At 33.0% G+C, this 16,681-nt stretch overlaps 1 protein-coding gene across 1 annotated transcript in view; it reads right to left on the bottom strand.

Annotated features, from left to right (window-relative positions):
- The window catches only part of Galnt13 (polypeptide N-acetylgalactosaminyltransferase 13), a 544,599-nt gene that overhangs the window by 164,121 nt on the left and 363,797 nt on the right, over positions 1–16,681 (bottom strand). The window contains exon 9 of the mRNA XM_070023111.1: positions 12,567–12,747. Coding sequence (XP_069879212.1) covers positions 12,567–12,747 — 181 coding nt within the window. The remainder of the gene's footprint in view (positions 1–12,566; positions 12,748–16,681) is intronic.

Consider the following 16,681-nt stretch of genomic DNA (forward strand, 5'->3'; position numbering starts at 1 on the left):
TTTAGAAGTGAAAATTTATGTATACAAAAAGATGACAAAATAACTCTAATAAAACAAAATATAATACAACTACTGAATGTGATTGTATAGGTTCAATAGTGCTTAATATTTAAATAATACATTTAATTTTTTTGTAGAATAATGTCAAACTCACCTTTCATTTAAAGTGAAATCACATCATGAAAGATTTGTCAGATAAATAGGCACTCAGTGACATTCACTACAGGATTATATAGTTATTTGTTTCCTAATTGTATTGTGTAGTAGTATTCACTTTTCCTATGCTTTCAGATTTGAAGCAAAAGCTTCTGCTACAGAACAGCTGTTTAAATTTATTTTAAGTAATTTTAACTTCTCTAGTTCTTTATATTCTATTACCTGATATTACTGTGGTTTATACATGTAATTGTAAATATAAATAATTAAAATACAATGCATGATTTATCTTGACTTTTCAGTTTTTCACTGGTATTTAAAAAATTAAATGTGTTGAGAGATAATAGCTATATTTAGCTTCATTTTAGACTTTACCAAAACAATTCAATGAATCTTCATTTGCTTTTTCACTGGGTTACTTTTCCTTTAAAAGAAAGGAAATAAGGAAGGAATAAAGGAAGAGCAGAGAGAAGGAAGGAAGGTAGGTAGGAAGGAAGGAAGGAATGAAGGAACGAAGGAAGGAAAGAGGGAATGTGTAGAATCATGATTAAACACTGGGATAGTCCCTGAATAACTGAATCCAAAATATTTGACTTTTTTCTTTGGGCTTTTCAAATAATATTTTAGTCTAAATACTTCCTATTTTCTTTAAGGTACCATGCCTTATAGTTAAACTTTGGAAATTATTCAAGTGGTGGTAACTACTTAGAAGCCAAAACACAGCGAATCTCAAACTGGCCAGAAAGTCTACAAGATTCCATATCCAAAATAACTAGAAAAAAGATGGGGTTGGAGTATAACTTAAGTGGTTGAATACCAGTCAACCAAGAAAGTGAAGAAAGCAAAGGCATTAAGACTAAACCTCATTTCTTTCTAAATGAATGCCATGGATAAAGTTCACTGTAATATACATTAAATTTTAAAAAGTGACTTGGAAGATATAGAGACATTGGAAGTATATATATAGAGAGAGATAGGTGAAAATATCACAAAAATTAAGTATATAAATATAGTATTCAACTTAAAACTTGACTTTTATTATCAGAAAGGCAAGAAAAATAAACATAAATTAATACAATAAGCAAATGAATTTCAAAAAGAAAATGATATTTCATTTTCAAAGAAATAGCTTTTTCTAAATTAATTATCTCATTGTCGATATTATCTCAAGAATTGGCATTGGTTTGAGTAAAAAAAAGTCACCAAATTAGAAAAATTGTCTGTAAACTCATAGTCCAAAATCTTAAAACACATAGAGATTGCAGCTCAAATTTGGTAGGAGTAAAAGAGAGTTAATTCCCATCTTTCAATATTAGAATGAGAATTGTGCTTGTCATTCAATTTAGTCCATTCTAGTAATACTCTGTGCTTTATAAATAGAATTGCTACCTAATTTATTCTTCAACTCAAGACGTGGTTGAGTAAAATGTGATGTAATCAGTAATGAACCTTAGCCAGACACTGCTGACTCACATCTGTAATCCTAGCTACCCAGGAGACTGATATCTGAGTATCTCAGTTTTCAACCAGCCTGTGCAGAAAAGTCCTTGAGACTCTTCTTTAATTATCCAGCAAAGCTCTCAAAGAAGAGATGTGGTACAAGTTGTAGAGTTCCAGCTTTGAGCACAAAAGCCAAACAGAGGAAAGAGGCCAATTCTAAAGCCCAGTAATGCAAGCCCCCTCCAAAAGATAGACAAATTAGTAAATATATAAACAAACAACCCTACATAACAATTGTAAGCTAGTACAAGTGGTTTGAAATCATATTTACACATGTGTGTGTATGTGTATGCATTCACTCTTTTTCAGTGCTTCATGTTTTGAAGATTGATGAAGCTTATTTGTTGGAATTTTTCACATTGAATAAGGATCTATTTCTTTTTCATTTTAAAAACTGATTCTCCAAGAATTTGTATTATGTGATTTTATTCATTGTTTATAGATTTCTATGGTGAAAGTTTTTAAGAGACAAACTTGGTGGGCGGAAGGAGTTGGGGAAGTGGGGAGGGAAGAAAGGATAGGGGAAAAACAAAGGAGGGGTAACAAGGCTTGGTAGGAAATGTATTCATTACTTTACTAATATAACTATAAACCCTCTCTACACTATCTTTACAATAAAAGTATATATTTAAAAAAAAAAACAGAAGAAAACGAGACAGGTTTAATGAGTAATCGAACCCAACCTCTTACTCACTTCTCACCAGAGCATCTCTAGAAAAAAACAAACAAACATGTAGCATCCATTTGAATATTTCTATGCAAGAAGACCATAACACTGCAAAGTCATCCATTACATTTCTGAAAATCTTCTTAATCTAGAATTTTAGATTTTGTATTTTTTATGTGCTGAATCCCTACATCTAATCTATGGTAAAATTTAGCATTGTCTTGCAGTTTATTCAAAAGAAAATGCCCCCTTCTTTCACATTGTTTATAGAACATAGAGAACTGTCTAGTTACATTAAGTTTCATGTTCACTTTGACCAACTGAAAACTTATTCAGATATTTGGGATTTCATTTTTTTCAAAAAGAATTTAAAAATTATATTAATTTGAATAGCTGTACAAAGGTATTATTATTCAACAAGTCAGTTTATAAGGATCACACATCTTAATTGCTGTCATCCTTTTTGTCATTCTTCCTCTTCCCTTCCAACTAAACCTCTTGCCCTTTATATTTCCAAGTTTCATACGATATACATTGAATAGTATGACTGCATTCTCCCCTCTCTTTCTCTTTATTTTTCTACTCTCTCCTTGATATTCCCAATCCAATTCTCAAGTTCCTGCTTCCTGGTACAATTTTTAAATGATTCAAAATCAGATGGGCAGGTAAGTCTGTGAGTCTCTTATCTCCAATTAACCACCAGAAAACCGGAAGTGTCTCTGTGGCTCAAGTGGTAGAATGCTATCCTTTTGCTGAAGAGCTCAGGGACAGTGCCCAGGTCCATGACGGACAAAAAAATAAAATTAAATTAAATTAAAAAAATTGCTGATACACGTAACCTAAACTTCACTTTCTGAACCAGGGACTAACGTAAGTTCCTTATTATTTTGTCATTTTAGGTAAATCTACTTAAAAATATAAGTATCCATTCTATCACACTTCCTGCAACTATAAAAATAAACATTTTTAGATAGCATAGAATAATTCCCTATGTTGCTACATGAATCCTGAATATAGAGTCTTCACTTCTAAGGTCCCACCTTGGAACTAGATACTTTGTAGCCAACCAGATACTTTGTAGCTTCTTTGGTGCACCTGCTTATTTAGCCTGAATCCCTTGTCTTAAATTCTATCTTCCTGAGGACCTTCTGTAGCACTATTTTAACTAAATCCCACTGGAAAAAAGATATCTAGTAAGAAAATAATTTATAACAATATGATAAAGAGAGCTAGTGCCAAATGAATTTCAATTATTTAGTGGCAGAAAATCTGTCACGAAAATTCCATATATTTAGTTGGAAAAACTGTGCTTAGTTTTTTTTTGGGGGGCGGGGTGTTGGAAGTAACTATTTTTGAGAGCTGTGAGTCAGCATATGTAAAATTTAATTGACCTTGTACTACTGGATCTAGAAAAGATTGGGTTTCCAATTTACTAAATGCCATCTTTAGTTCCTCTCACTCTCCTAGAGTTTATGCAACTGGGTCACTCCAGAATCGAATCCATATTTTTTCTTAAGTCTTAACTAGTTAAATACGAATATAACATAGGAATCTAAGCATGTTTGACTTAATAGAAAATCTAATACTGAGGACTTAGTCTGAGAGTAATAGGTATTAAAAAGTCCCTGAAATGTTCAACCTCCTGCTTGGAGTCCAATAACTTTATGCAAATGACTACTGCTGAATGTCATAGTGATCTACTCAATTCAGTGAAGAGTTAGAATTGAAATTTAAAGTAATTATTTATATAATTCTTAAGCTGTTGAATTTTTAGTTACATTAAAATTAAACAATGAAACTGGAAAACTCTGAAGAATAAATAGCAAAGATAATAAAAGTCGGAGTAATAAAGGCTCTGCATGTGTCTAAATAAAATTTGGGTTAAATTTAATCCTCTTACATGAAATAGAACTTTCAGTCAATTCTTTTTTATTTTTCTTTTCTTTATAATTTTTTTAAACTTAGTTTTATTGTAAAGGTGATGGACAGAGGACTTACAGGTACATAAGTTAGGTACTGAGTACATTTCTTCTTGAACAGTGTCACCTCTTCCCTGGTTTGTCACAATCTTACCCCTATCCCCTAATTTTCTTCTTCACCAAACTGTATAGATTCATTTTCAATGTGGTGTCTAGTGAGTATCACTGCTGAATTAGTTTACTCTTTGTCCCACTATATCTGTGCTTCCCCCTTACCTTCCCCAAATCAGATACACTTTCATATAAGACAAAAAGTACAGAAATCAAATGAAGCGATAAAAAGGGAAAAACAAAACGAGCAATTCACAAAAAGTAAAATAAATAACTTCTTGTTTCCAATTCTTGGAGTTTATTACAATAAACATCCAGTTTATACAATCATACGCACATAGCTATTGAGTCTCTGTGGCCACTGTCCAAAGAAACATAGGTTGCATAGTTTCCCTCATTTGCAGTAATTAGAATGAGCCTACAAATCTACAAGGAAACACAATGGATGGTAAAAGACAAAAATTAGTTTTTACACTTGGACATAATAAATTATACAGGATTCTACATTTTTTCTTATTAAAATAATTCTTCCTCCTTAATTTGGCCCTCACCAATTTATTTTCCTTTCTCATTTTTTTCTCGCAGTAAGTTGTTCCCTCATTTCATATCCCTAAGGATGAAGGAGAACCTTTTTTCCTGATAGGGCAGTGTTGGAAAGGTCAAGGAGAAGAAGAGGCCAGAGAAGATGGAGCCTTGGGATGCTGAACCAGCTGCTGGTCTGCTGCAGTTTTTGTTTGGGGGTATATCTGATGTTCTGACCATGCCCACTTGTGTTTTCTCTGCAAGATATGCTATCAGAATTATAAATGCTGTCCTTTGCCTTGCAGTTTAGTTAAGGACATTCCTAAGAAATGGATGTTGGCTTTTAAGCACCTGCACTTTATAGTACTTTATTATTTTTTTATGGGAGGGGGTTCTTTAGTTACTCTTCTGGGTTCCCAGGAATGTAAACTTCTTCAGCCATTCTGGAAAGCTGTATGGAGGTTCTTCAAAAGACTAAGCATGGAGCTTCCCTATAAACCAGCAATCTTACTCCTCCCTGGGCATCTATCCAATTGACAACAAACCAGGCTACACTAAAGCCACCAGCATGGCCATATTCATTGCAGCATTGTTTATTATAGACAAGATATGGAATCAACCCAGATGCCCCTCAGTGGATGAATGGATAAAGAAAATATGGTTATATATACACTATGGAATTTTATGCTTCCATCAGAAAGAATGACTCAGCCAAATCGACCAAAAACTTCATGCATCTTAAACAGGTACTCAAATCATTTATACCAATTTTATTTTTGAGTAGCTCAACAAGTTTAGGAACTGAAAATTAGCCATGTATCATCTAAATCAATTGGTGCAGAATTTATTACCTGGGAAATATGTACTATTGCATTAGTTGTGTGCACAACTATGTTGTTTGAATAAGAAAAAATAGAGTCATGGATATTTTTGTTATATAAAGCTTACAAGGCAGTGGTTAGTCTGTAATCAATTTATACTCTTTTAAGTAATTCTTGGAAATACTTAAGTAATACTTGGAAATTGCCCAGCTTTGATAATGCTAAAATTATTTTGAGGGGATAATTGTCTAAAGTAATTGTTGAATTGCTAATCAAATACTCTGAGGTTGGAATACTCAACCTGAGTGTTCAAATCGAGTATTTCTCTAATATTCCTTGAGTATTATTTATAATATATGCTGAATAGTTTTATGGACCACGAATATAACTCAAGATGATTTGAAAAATTATCTTCTGGTTAATGATATAATCACATTAATAGGTATATTTAATGTTGTAAGTATTATAGCTTTCCAACTTATTTTTGTTCCACAAATAAAAGACTATAAACACTTTTTATAAGTAGAGTAATGTGAGTCTGTTATGATGTTTACACTTACTGTTCTGACAGATCAACCAATTTAATAGAAATAAAAAACAAAAACAAAACAAAGTTAAGCTAGAAATTTCATCAAAGTAAAGCACATGTCATTTCAGGAATGTTTTTGAGACACTTCAGATGTTGTTAAAAGAATGTTTCTATAATTTCTTGTAGTAATGGAAAATGATTAAGTTTGCTACATCTATATAATACTGTTTTGCTTCTAAATGAAATGATATGATTCTATTTGAAGTATAAGTGAAACATTGCCAGATATATCAAGTTAGAATACTCGCATATATATTATATACATATAGTTTCTGATATATGTGTCAGTACCATATAGGCAGAAAATGTTTGGGGAAAAGATTTGAAATATGTACAGAAATGGTAGTTTGGCCTTATATATATATTATTTATCACTCAGAAATGTGCATGAAATAGAAGCATAAAATAGATTAGACCTCAATCAACTCTACAAAAGACTAAACAAATAAAAAAGAGACTAGTTATAGTCCCTCTTCTCTTATAATGTAGTGGAAAGAAGGTATATTTTAAAATATGCATAAGTTATACCATGTTCACTATGTAAGAAATCATTGGCTTTTCTGAAGGCATCAAACTTGATGCAGAAATGATGAGTAGATGATGATGGAATTTTACATGGCATTTCAAACAGAGGTAGCAATCTTCATTACTCTTAGGATACTGTTTAAATATATGCAAAAATCTAAAAGCAAGAGTCAACATATTGAGCCTTAAGACCTGCATGTAGTTCTCTCAACTCCAGAGTTGAAAGTGTGGGAGAAAAGCCTACAAAGATGAAAAAAATAATGTCTTCTGGGATGTTCAGGTAATGTTCTGATCTGTGACTTTGATTTGTCTGAGAGAAAAAGAGAAACATGGGACTGAGTCTCAGGAAGGTCTTCAGCAGTGCTCTAAGAATGGAGAAGTAAAAACTAAAGTAGGATGTAACCAGGATGTTAGAAAGGTATTTGGTGTGTCAGTATGGGTGATCATAACTAAATGAATTCGACAGAAGACTAGGAAATATCTGGAGATGCATTGTTACAAAAATAAATTGCAGAAAATATGAATAAAACATTGTTCATTTAAATTCAACTAATACCTTAAATGATTAAGGAATTCAATTTTTTTATTGAAAGTCAAGGAAATGTAGCTATCCATGTCACCAGTATTAAATATCTCTTCTTTCAATAATTAACATTACAAGATCTCACATAAGCAAATGAATTGTTATTATAATATAATTAGCATGATTTAGATTTTTTATCATCATCTGAACTCAGTGATATCCTGTGATATCACTCAGTGATATCAATAATCTTAGATTATTGAAAAGAATTCACCTACCCAAATTATTGCTGGAAACAGTGAACATGTGTTTTACAAATCAGACTGAATCAGTATTTTCATTACTTACTCAAGAAAACAGACTCCAAGAGAGCTGATTGGAAAACACTCATATTTTGTAGAAATATGTATATATATATATATATATATATATATATGTATATATATATAAACATATGTAGAAGTAAATTTATATAAATTGCTAGAATTAAAAGTAAGTAGAGGCTTTAAAATGTAATAATGATGCTATGAAAGGCTACCTTTGAGGAGCTGAAATTTTAAAGGCACTCTTTAAAATAATAAAAAAAAAATTAAGGAATTAGAGGCTGGGTGCTGGTAGCTCACACCTGTTATCTTAGCTACTCAGGAGGCTGAGATTTGAGGATCTCGGTTCAAAGCAAGCATGGACAGGAAAGTCCATGAGATTCTTATCTCCAATTAACCACTAGAAAAACAGAAGTGGCAGCATGGCTCAGGTGGTAGAGTTCTCTCTCCTTTAACTTAAGAGCTCAGGGACAGCACCCAGGCCCAGAGTTGAAGGAAGGAAGGAAGGAAGGAAGGAAGGAAAGAAGGAAGGAAGGAAGGAAGGACGGAAGGAAGGAAGGAAGGAAGGAAGGAAGGAAGGAAGGAAGGGAGAGAGGGAGGGAGGGAGGGAAGGAGGGAGGGAGGGAGGGAGGAAGGAAGGGAGAGAGGGAGGGAGGGAGGGAAGGAGGGAGGGAGGGAGGGAGGGAAAAAAGAAGGGAATTAGAAAGTGCTAACCTTCCAAAATGTGCAAGGATTCTTCTCAAATATGTGGATATTTTTTCCCTGTGATCTAGATCAGACTATTACAATTACACCAAGAAAGATAAGTGATTTTCCCAGTTACACATAAATACCTTTGTTTCTAGATTTTAGTTTCAATTCTTTTTCCACTCAAAACAAAAGCATAAGCTGTCCATTAAGGGGAAAAAGGAGAACACTGGGGTTATACAAGACAGCTGCTTCTAATCATCATGTCTATTGATATACAGTTAGAAATTCATTTCTCTAAAGGAGAAGAATCAATATTTATAGAATAGCTAGATTTCAAATATATGGTATTATGACTGTACTGCATCTTAACTCAAGCATTTTACTTGTGAGCAGCAGGCAAATCTGTTGCTGGCGATAATGGGGTGTACTGTGAAGACTGATTTCTGCTTATATCAATTCATTTCAAAGAATTTTCTGGGACAATCAGAGTGGCTAAGCCTGAAACAGACCAATTACTAGTAAAAATTGCCTTAGGCCTTAAGGGCCTACTGAGCTTTAAAATTCCATGATTCTACAGTACTAGCATCTTTAGAAAGACATCCAAATAGTATTAGAATATATTATCTAACTCTCTTTCAAAGTACTTCTCTTCTCCATTTATGTATCTATTGAGGAGACATAATCAGTCATTGTCAATTCTTTCAATACTGTCAAATGACAAATGGCTGTAGGCCAAGACAATTATGACACATACTGAATATAAAATAATGTCACATAACAGTAATGCACACATGTAGCTATTCATTAATCCCATTTTAAACTTTCTATAAATTGGAGGTTATAAGAAATATTAAAATCAATAAATGTAGAAGTAACCTTATTTTATGTTTGTGAACTTCTGTATTATGCTGCTTCATTAGACAATTTTATTATCTGCCTTAATTATGCTTTTAAACTTTTGTAATTAGCCCCAGAGGGTAAGATTATATTACTGTGAATACTTACAATTATTTAAAAATAATAAAAACTTAAGCACACAGGTAAGCCAATTGAACTTTGTTGCTGATGGCAAACTCAGAAGAGTGATATTCTAGTCCTACAGAGATCTTCACCTTTCTTTACAGTGGATCTTTAACAAGAGGATGAATTAGATACAAAGATATCCCTTGGAAGATTCCCCAAGATAGATAGACATCAGCACAGGCCCAGAGTTCAGGTCCCACGACCGACAAAAAAAGAAAAAAGTATAAATCTCCTCACAAAATATGCTGGATAGATTACCATATATACAGAAGTGCATCTAAAAAGAATGATGATTTCCCTAACCATATCTTACTAGAGAATTCAATATAGACCTGAATTTTTCATAAATATTCATGTTTATTTCATGCCACATAAATAATGGTTAAAATTTTATCATAAAATGACAGATTTCTGACTTTAGGAATAAAGCCAACTTAATGTGTTTTTAAGTGATTTGAAACTTGCCTAGAGCTAGAATTGCTTTTGGGTACCTAGCTCTTGTTTCTGGCCTACTTTTCTTCTTCTTTTTCTACTGAGAAGTGATTGATAATTTGTGTATTTGTTTTCCTCCTTTGCTCCCTGGCTTAGCAAACTGATTCTAGTATATTCAGTAATGTATTAGGCATATTCTCCAAAGGTCTGCATTTTTCCAAAATATCTTCTTAGATTTAAATAAGTCTATTAAATAATCAATAATCTTCCGAGGGTTATTCTGTGTAGAAATTATAATCTCAGAATACAAATAATATATCTTGCTAAGCAACAAAAAAGTCATTAGTTCCAAAACAATTTTACCTTTAGACTCTAAATGTAGTCATTTCAATATAACAGGAGAACTAATTCTGCCTTTTTTTTCTTTTTTATTCAGTAAAAATTATAAAGTGTGTAATTTGGAATAAGGGAATAATAGTTTATGCCAATAGGACATTTAAAAACTACTCCCCTAATTCGATGCAAAATAAATCAAAAGGACTTAAAAAGAAGGCTGGAATCAATGTCTTTTTAACTTTGTCTTCCATCCTGGCCCTTTTGGTCACTTCTCAGGGACAAACTTTCTACCAATTCATCTGTACCACACATAATTTGGATCTGTCAAAGGTAAAACAAATACCTCTGGTCTCTTACCTGAACCTTAATGAATTAAGCTAATAATGCAGAAAGACTGAATTATATATATTGTTATACACAGACCTTTGTTACATAATTTTAACCTTGTATCTTAATCCCATAGTCAGGTAAATCTGTTGCATATTCCTGTTCTGCAGATCCAATATAGTTTGTCCTAGGCCATTGCACAGTCTCCAATTTCATTCAATTCCCTAACAATCATTTCCTGTCCTACTGATAGTTTCTGTTCTATATTCCTTCTATACTGTACAGAAACACAGGTTGGCTTAGAGAGTAATCTCATTCTTAGGTTTATCCCACATGCTGCAAATTCTGCTTTTGCATGTTAATAAATATGCATGTATGTTTTTCACCTATTTGTCCTTTGTCAGCTTATTCTAGGGTAACTTCAGGGACCTGAGAAGAAATCTTTCTTTGTCCCTAACATAAGTTCACATTTTCACAAATAGTCACAGTGAATGACATTATATATGTCTTCATGGTTTCAGTTATTCTTAATAGCTCACTCTTCTTCCTGAAAGTAAGTTGAACATGATTGCACAGAAGACTTTCTTCTCTCCATTACCTCTCAGTTCTTATTTGAGTTTATATATTTCAGTAAGTGATGATTTGAATTAAAAAATATCACCAAAAGGAAATGAAAAGGTTACATAAATGTCACTGCCTTGCTGCAATTTTACATGTTTCTGTTGAACTCTGAACATCTGTACTGGATTTTTACTGTGCAGAGAAGCACATCTATTCGTGAAGTTTTGTTCCTTGTAATCGCTTTTGAGAAGAGCCTTGAAAATGAGTGGAAAAGTCCTTTCAATCACAGATTTACACATATAATGTCCTCATTTTTCTTCCTTGTGTAGAATTCTTGGTTTTAATTGAAGGTGTTTATTGCCTGTTCTTTTCTTCATACTTGCCTATAAAAGAATTTAATTGCTTTTATGTGCATTTTCAGAAATCATGTTAGAATCCATACTGGTTTTCCTAAGCCATTTAATAGATTGTATTACAAAAATAAGTAGGCCTGGGCTTTTATTGTTCTTATGTGTTTCATAATAATGACACTGTTCATCATGAAAGCTATGTGTGAACTATCATTAATGTAGTATTTCAGATTATCATGGCAACACAGTTTGTGTAAATTTGTAATTCAGACTCATCTATCCTTATTAGTTTTGGATGTGATACTGTGTTTTTGTTTTTTGTTGTGTTAGAGATACAGTCTCACTGCGTGACAATGAGCTACACTTGAACGCATGATCTTTCTTCCTCATTCATACTTTTCCTTTCTTTTTTTAATATTTCAATGTTTTTGGCTTTTATAAGAAAATGAATAATGTGGCTGTGGGAGAAATCCTAGAAAAATCATAAAGAATGATATCATTAGTAATTCTGTCACCTAATAATGGGATTTTCTCATAATACCTTATTTTTTTCCTTTCCTTTTTGTAGATAAAAATTTTACAGTAACTACTGTGGGAAAACTTTGAAAACTCTGAAAATACAGAAAGGCAGAAGGGAAAGAATGAAATTATTCAATCCTATTGCCTAATGATTGCTTATATTTACTTTTATTTTCAGATATATTCTCCATGTAACTATAGTAGGAAGTCTTCACTTAAATGTATTAAAATAATTTACTATGCATTATTCTTCAAAATTACAAATTTTAATATTACATAATTTTGTATTTTGTTTGCATGTCAACTTATTTAACATTCCCTACTCAGATATTTAAGAAACTAGACCAGAACAAAACACCATATTTAAACAGACACATTTTTTTCTACAATTGACTTGATAAGTCTTAAGTATTATACCTAAGTATGTCTATATATTAATGGAAAACAGAAATGAGGGAAGAGGTAGGCAATATTTAGGCATTTAAGATAGAGAATAGTTAGGCATTTAAGATAGAATCTTCATTTTAGATCGTTTCCCAAACAATCTTTTGTAAACACATGGTCCTAATCAATATGCTGTTAATTTAGTAGTATGGTAAAATAAGAAAACACACAGTCACCATGTTCACAAATTTTCCCTATTAAAGGAAGAAAAATATAAGAATTACTTACCTGGAGATATGATATAGAAGAAATCTTTAAATTCATCCATCCAAACTTCTGCCAATCTCCTGTTATTCTTGTTAATCACATGACCAGTGCCTCCAGGAAAAGTATATGGAGTTGCCTTTCGAAAAACATGTCCAACATGGGAGCAAGTCACAATCTCCAAAGAGCCTCCACATTGCCAAATCTGGGTAGAAGAATAACCATTATTCAACTGTCACTAAAAGTAAGGCAAAAGTAACAGCTGAAACTTTGGACAAATGCTTCAAGAAAACATTAGCTATATAAAAATTTAGAATGAGCATGTATTTGTTTGGTCAAAAAATACTATTTTATATAAGGGATGTAAACATCCACAGATTTTGGTATCCCATGAGAATATCCTCATGAAACCTCAACAATGACTGATGTATATGTATATATCTGGCCCCATCTCTCTACAAACAGAATTTTTGTATATTTACTACAATATTTTTAATAAAAGCTATTGTTATATGTACTTGAAAAACTTAATTTAAAACTCGATCATTATTCTTATTTAATAGAGTTGCTTTTTCTAAAATAGCCTCCCATAAATATATTTAATTTTTATATGTTTATGTGTTAGTCAATTTTTTTTCAAAGAAAAAATATTTTCCAGTTAATTCCCTTCAAACAATGTGTAGATTTGAAGAGTGCTGCTATTGGCCATTAACATCAAGTTATAACATGAGTTGAAATATAATAAATACCATCCCATCAACAGTAACATGCATCTCAAGTACAATCTGCTTTCTCATTTTCTAATTATTTAAGCATTATAATAGAAAAGTGAAGTAGAAAAGACATATTAAATACCAAAATATTTTAAAAAATGAATAGAATCTACCATCACTGCTCAAAAGACAGAGCAGCTTTTAATAATAAGTGATTCACAGACTGGCAAGTTCTTCATTATTTTCTGGCATGAAATCTATATGACATCATACAATTATATATTACTTTTTACATTCTCCCTTCATTAAAATGGAGAAAACCAATATTTTCTCACTAAAGACAAATCAATATTTTATATATTAGTATGGACCCCATCTTATCTAATTCCTTAAGGCCAAAATCTAAGTTATCCTCTTGCTTTTTCCCTGAAACATCAGTCAGTATAGTCTATTATTTTTCTACATATAATACTTTCCAAAAAAATCACCCATTCTTGAAAACCTGCAAATACAAATGAAATTTTTTAAAAAGAATTCTCAATTAGACATCATTTAGTCCATAGCCACACCCAACACCTGATTTTACTTCATTCTTAAATAAAACACATCTTACTAATAATATAAGCAGATATTTCTCTTCTATTACCATTATTCACTTTTCTACCTTCTGAGAAATGCTGCTGTGCTGTATAAAGTTTTCCTGCATAAATTACACACTGCACTCTTTTCTTGGATGTTCCATTTTCCTCATCCTATTTTATTTTTAAGAATTTTTATTTCCCCAAATTTTTTTGCTAAATTTCTATTTAAATGTTTATTTCCATCACTATGCCTTCTTACTTGTTCCTGTAACTGTAAGTGGGATCTGAATGCTGACTACCTCTACCTAAGCATCCCAGACTAAACCTCTTCTCTGGCTCCCAGAGAGCTATAGTAACACATTTGTTTGAAACGTTCACTTGCCTTTGCCAGTTTGACCATGGAGGAGTTGTGTCATTATCTTTCCTCTGTTAAGCAGGTCTTGTTTACTGTTCAGGAATTTTATTTTATTTTATTATTATTATTATTTTGTTGGTCGTGGAACTTGAACTCTGGGCCTGGGCGCTGTCCTTGGGCTCTTCAGCTCAAGGCGAGTGCTCTACCGTTTGAGCCACAGCGCCACTTCCGTTTTTCTAATGGTTTATTGGAGTAAGAGTCTCACGGACTTTTCCTGCCCGGGCTGGCTTTGAACCACGATCCTCAGATCTCAGCCTCCTGAGTAGCTAGGATTATAGGTGTGAGCCACTGGCGCCCGGCTAGGAATTTTTTAATTGTTAGTAAATTATGCTCACCATTCTCTCAGATGATCAATCATACTCTCTCTCTCTCTCTCTCTCTCTCTCTCTCTCTCTCTCTCTCACACACACACACACACACACACACACACACACACAAAACCAAGCTAGGTCTCATGGATTGTTATCTTTCATTATCACTGATATGTAATCCTTTAACAAATCCTAGTAGTGTTACCTAGGAAATAATTTTCTGAGTGTTCATATAGTCAGAGTGCTGTGATAAAATAGCTTAAGTGAAATTGTCTAGTCTATCTAGAATATCCTTACATGATACAAACAGTGAAAGAGTTCTAGTGTTGCTCTCTCATAGGAATTCCAGTCCTCTTGGATTAGAGTTCTATCCCTGTGACCCCATTTTCTTTGAAATTCTTAACAGGCTCAATCTCCAGATATAGTCCAAATGGAGTGTTAGCAATTCAGCATATAAATTTAGGAAACGCAATTCACTCTATAGTTCCATCTCTCTGTTTCCAATGCCATTATCCTTGACCTAATCAACACTTCTTCTGTCAGTTACAAGAGTCTCTTGTAACACTTCCTTCCCTGTTTATCTCCCACGATTTATTTTGTGTTAAGAAATCTGAATATTTAAAAAATTTTCAATTTAAATTTTAAAAAATTTAAATCATTTTATTTACATGTTTAAATCCTTCAATGGTTTCTCAGTGAATTGTACATATAAACAAAATCCTTTTTCATGTCCTCTAAAACCCTACTAAATATTTTCAAACCTCTGTCAATAGACATGGCAATATTAGTTCGTTGCCAATTATTGCTTCTTGGATTAACATATTACATGCTTTGTCACACACAAGAGCCTCAGCACCTGCTTACTTTGAGTCTGCATTACAGTCATGTCATTGCTTTACCTTGGTTGCCTCTTTCTCATTCTCTCAGCTGAATCATAACCTCCACAGAAAGGGCACCTCTAATTTTCTTATTTAAAGTAACCCCACCCAGTGATTTTCTCTAACAGCACCCTGTTTAGTTTCTTCATTTCTTATCACAAACTGTAATCTGGTTATTTGTATGCCTATGTACCTTGTTTCTTTTATTAGGATGTAAATGCAGGCTCCCACATTACTGGAGAGATGTCTGGTTATTTTTATACATCCTTCCAGCCAAGCCCAATACTGTATACATAGTAGATACCACCATACATTGCACGACTGGACAAATGAGCAGTGTAATATTAACTCTCAAGGTTAATATAGCAGAAAAAACCCTGGAAGAATGGCAAGATTTAAAAATATATGTTGACAAGATTTTAAGTCATATATACCCTATGCATGCACACATGCCAGCCCCCAGCACTTGGTGCTGGCCCTAAGCTTTTTTGCTCCCAGATGACGCTCTACCACTGGAAATATAGCCCTACTTTTGGCTGTTAGGTGATTAATTGGAGACAATTGTCTTGCAAACTTTCCTGCTAGAGCTGACTTTGCACTGCAATTCCCAGATCTCAGTCTCCTTGGTTATCTAGGATTGAAGGCGGGAGCCACCTGTGGCCAGCTTTAAAGTTTTTATTTTAAATATCAAATGAATACTTTTTCAATTTCTAACACTTTTAGAGGTCTATTTTTCTCCTCTTTGTCTCATTCAGATACACACACACACACACACTCACAGAAAGAAATTGAAGGTTCATAGAAAATAAGATTATTCAGTAATATGATCTTAACTCTTAATGTGTTATCCAAAATAACTATTCATGTGACCCCACATTACCCTTTATCTTTTTCTTCTGAGCTCTTCATCTCAAGGCTAGTGCTCTACCACTTGAGCCACAGCACCACTTCTGGTTTTCTGGTGTGTTTATTGGAGATGAGAGTCTCATGGACTTTCCTGCTCTGGCTGGTTTTGAATTTTGATATTCAGATCTCAGCCTCCTCAGTAGCTAGGATTACAGGTGTGAGCCACCAGTGCCCAGCCTTTTTTCTTTTTCTTAAAAACATGATTTAATAAAGTACTTAGACATTTGTACTGTGACCAGGCCTTTCCAAGCAGTGCTATAAATTCAGAAGAAATAAGACACATCCTTTTGTTATTATAGGGAATGCAGTACTATTGAAAGAAGGCTTTTCCTTTC

Source organism: Dipodomys merriami, unplaced genomic scaffold, assembly GCF_024711535.1.
Source record: "Dipodomys merriami isolate MVZ:Mamm:240054 unplaced genomic scaffold, mDipMer1.0.p SCAF_1, whole genome shotgun sequence".
In the NCBI taxonomy this organism is placed as follows: domain Eukaryota; kingdom Metazoa; phylum Chordata; class Mammalia; order Rodentia; family Heteromyidae; genus Dipodomys; species Dipodomys merriami.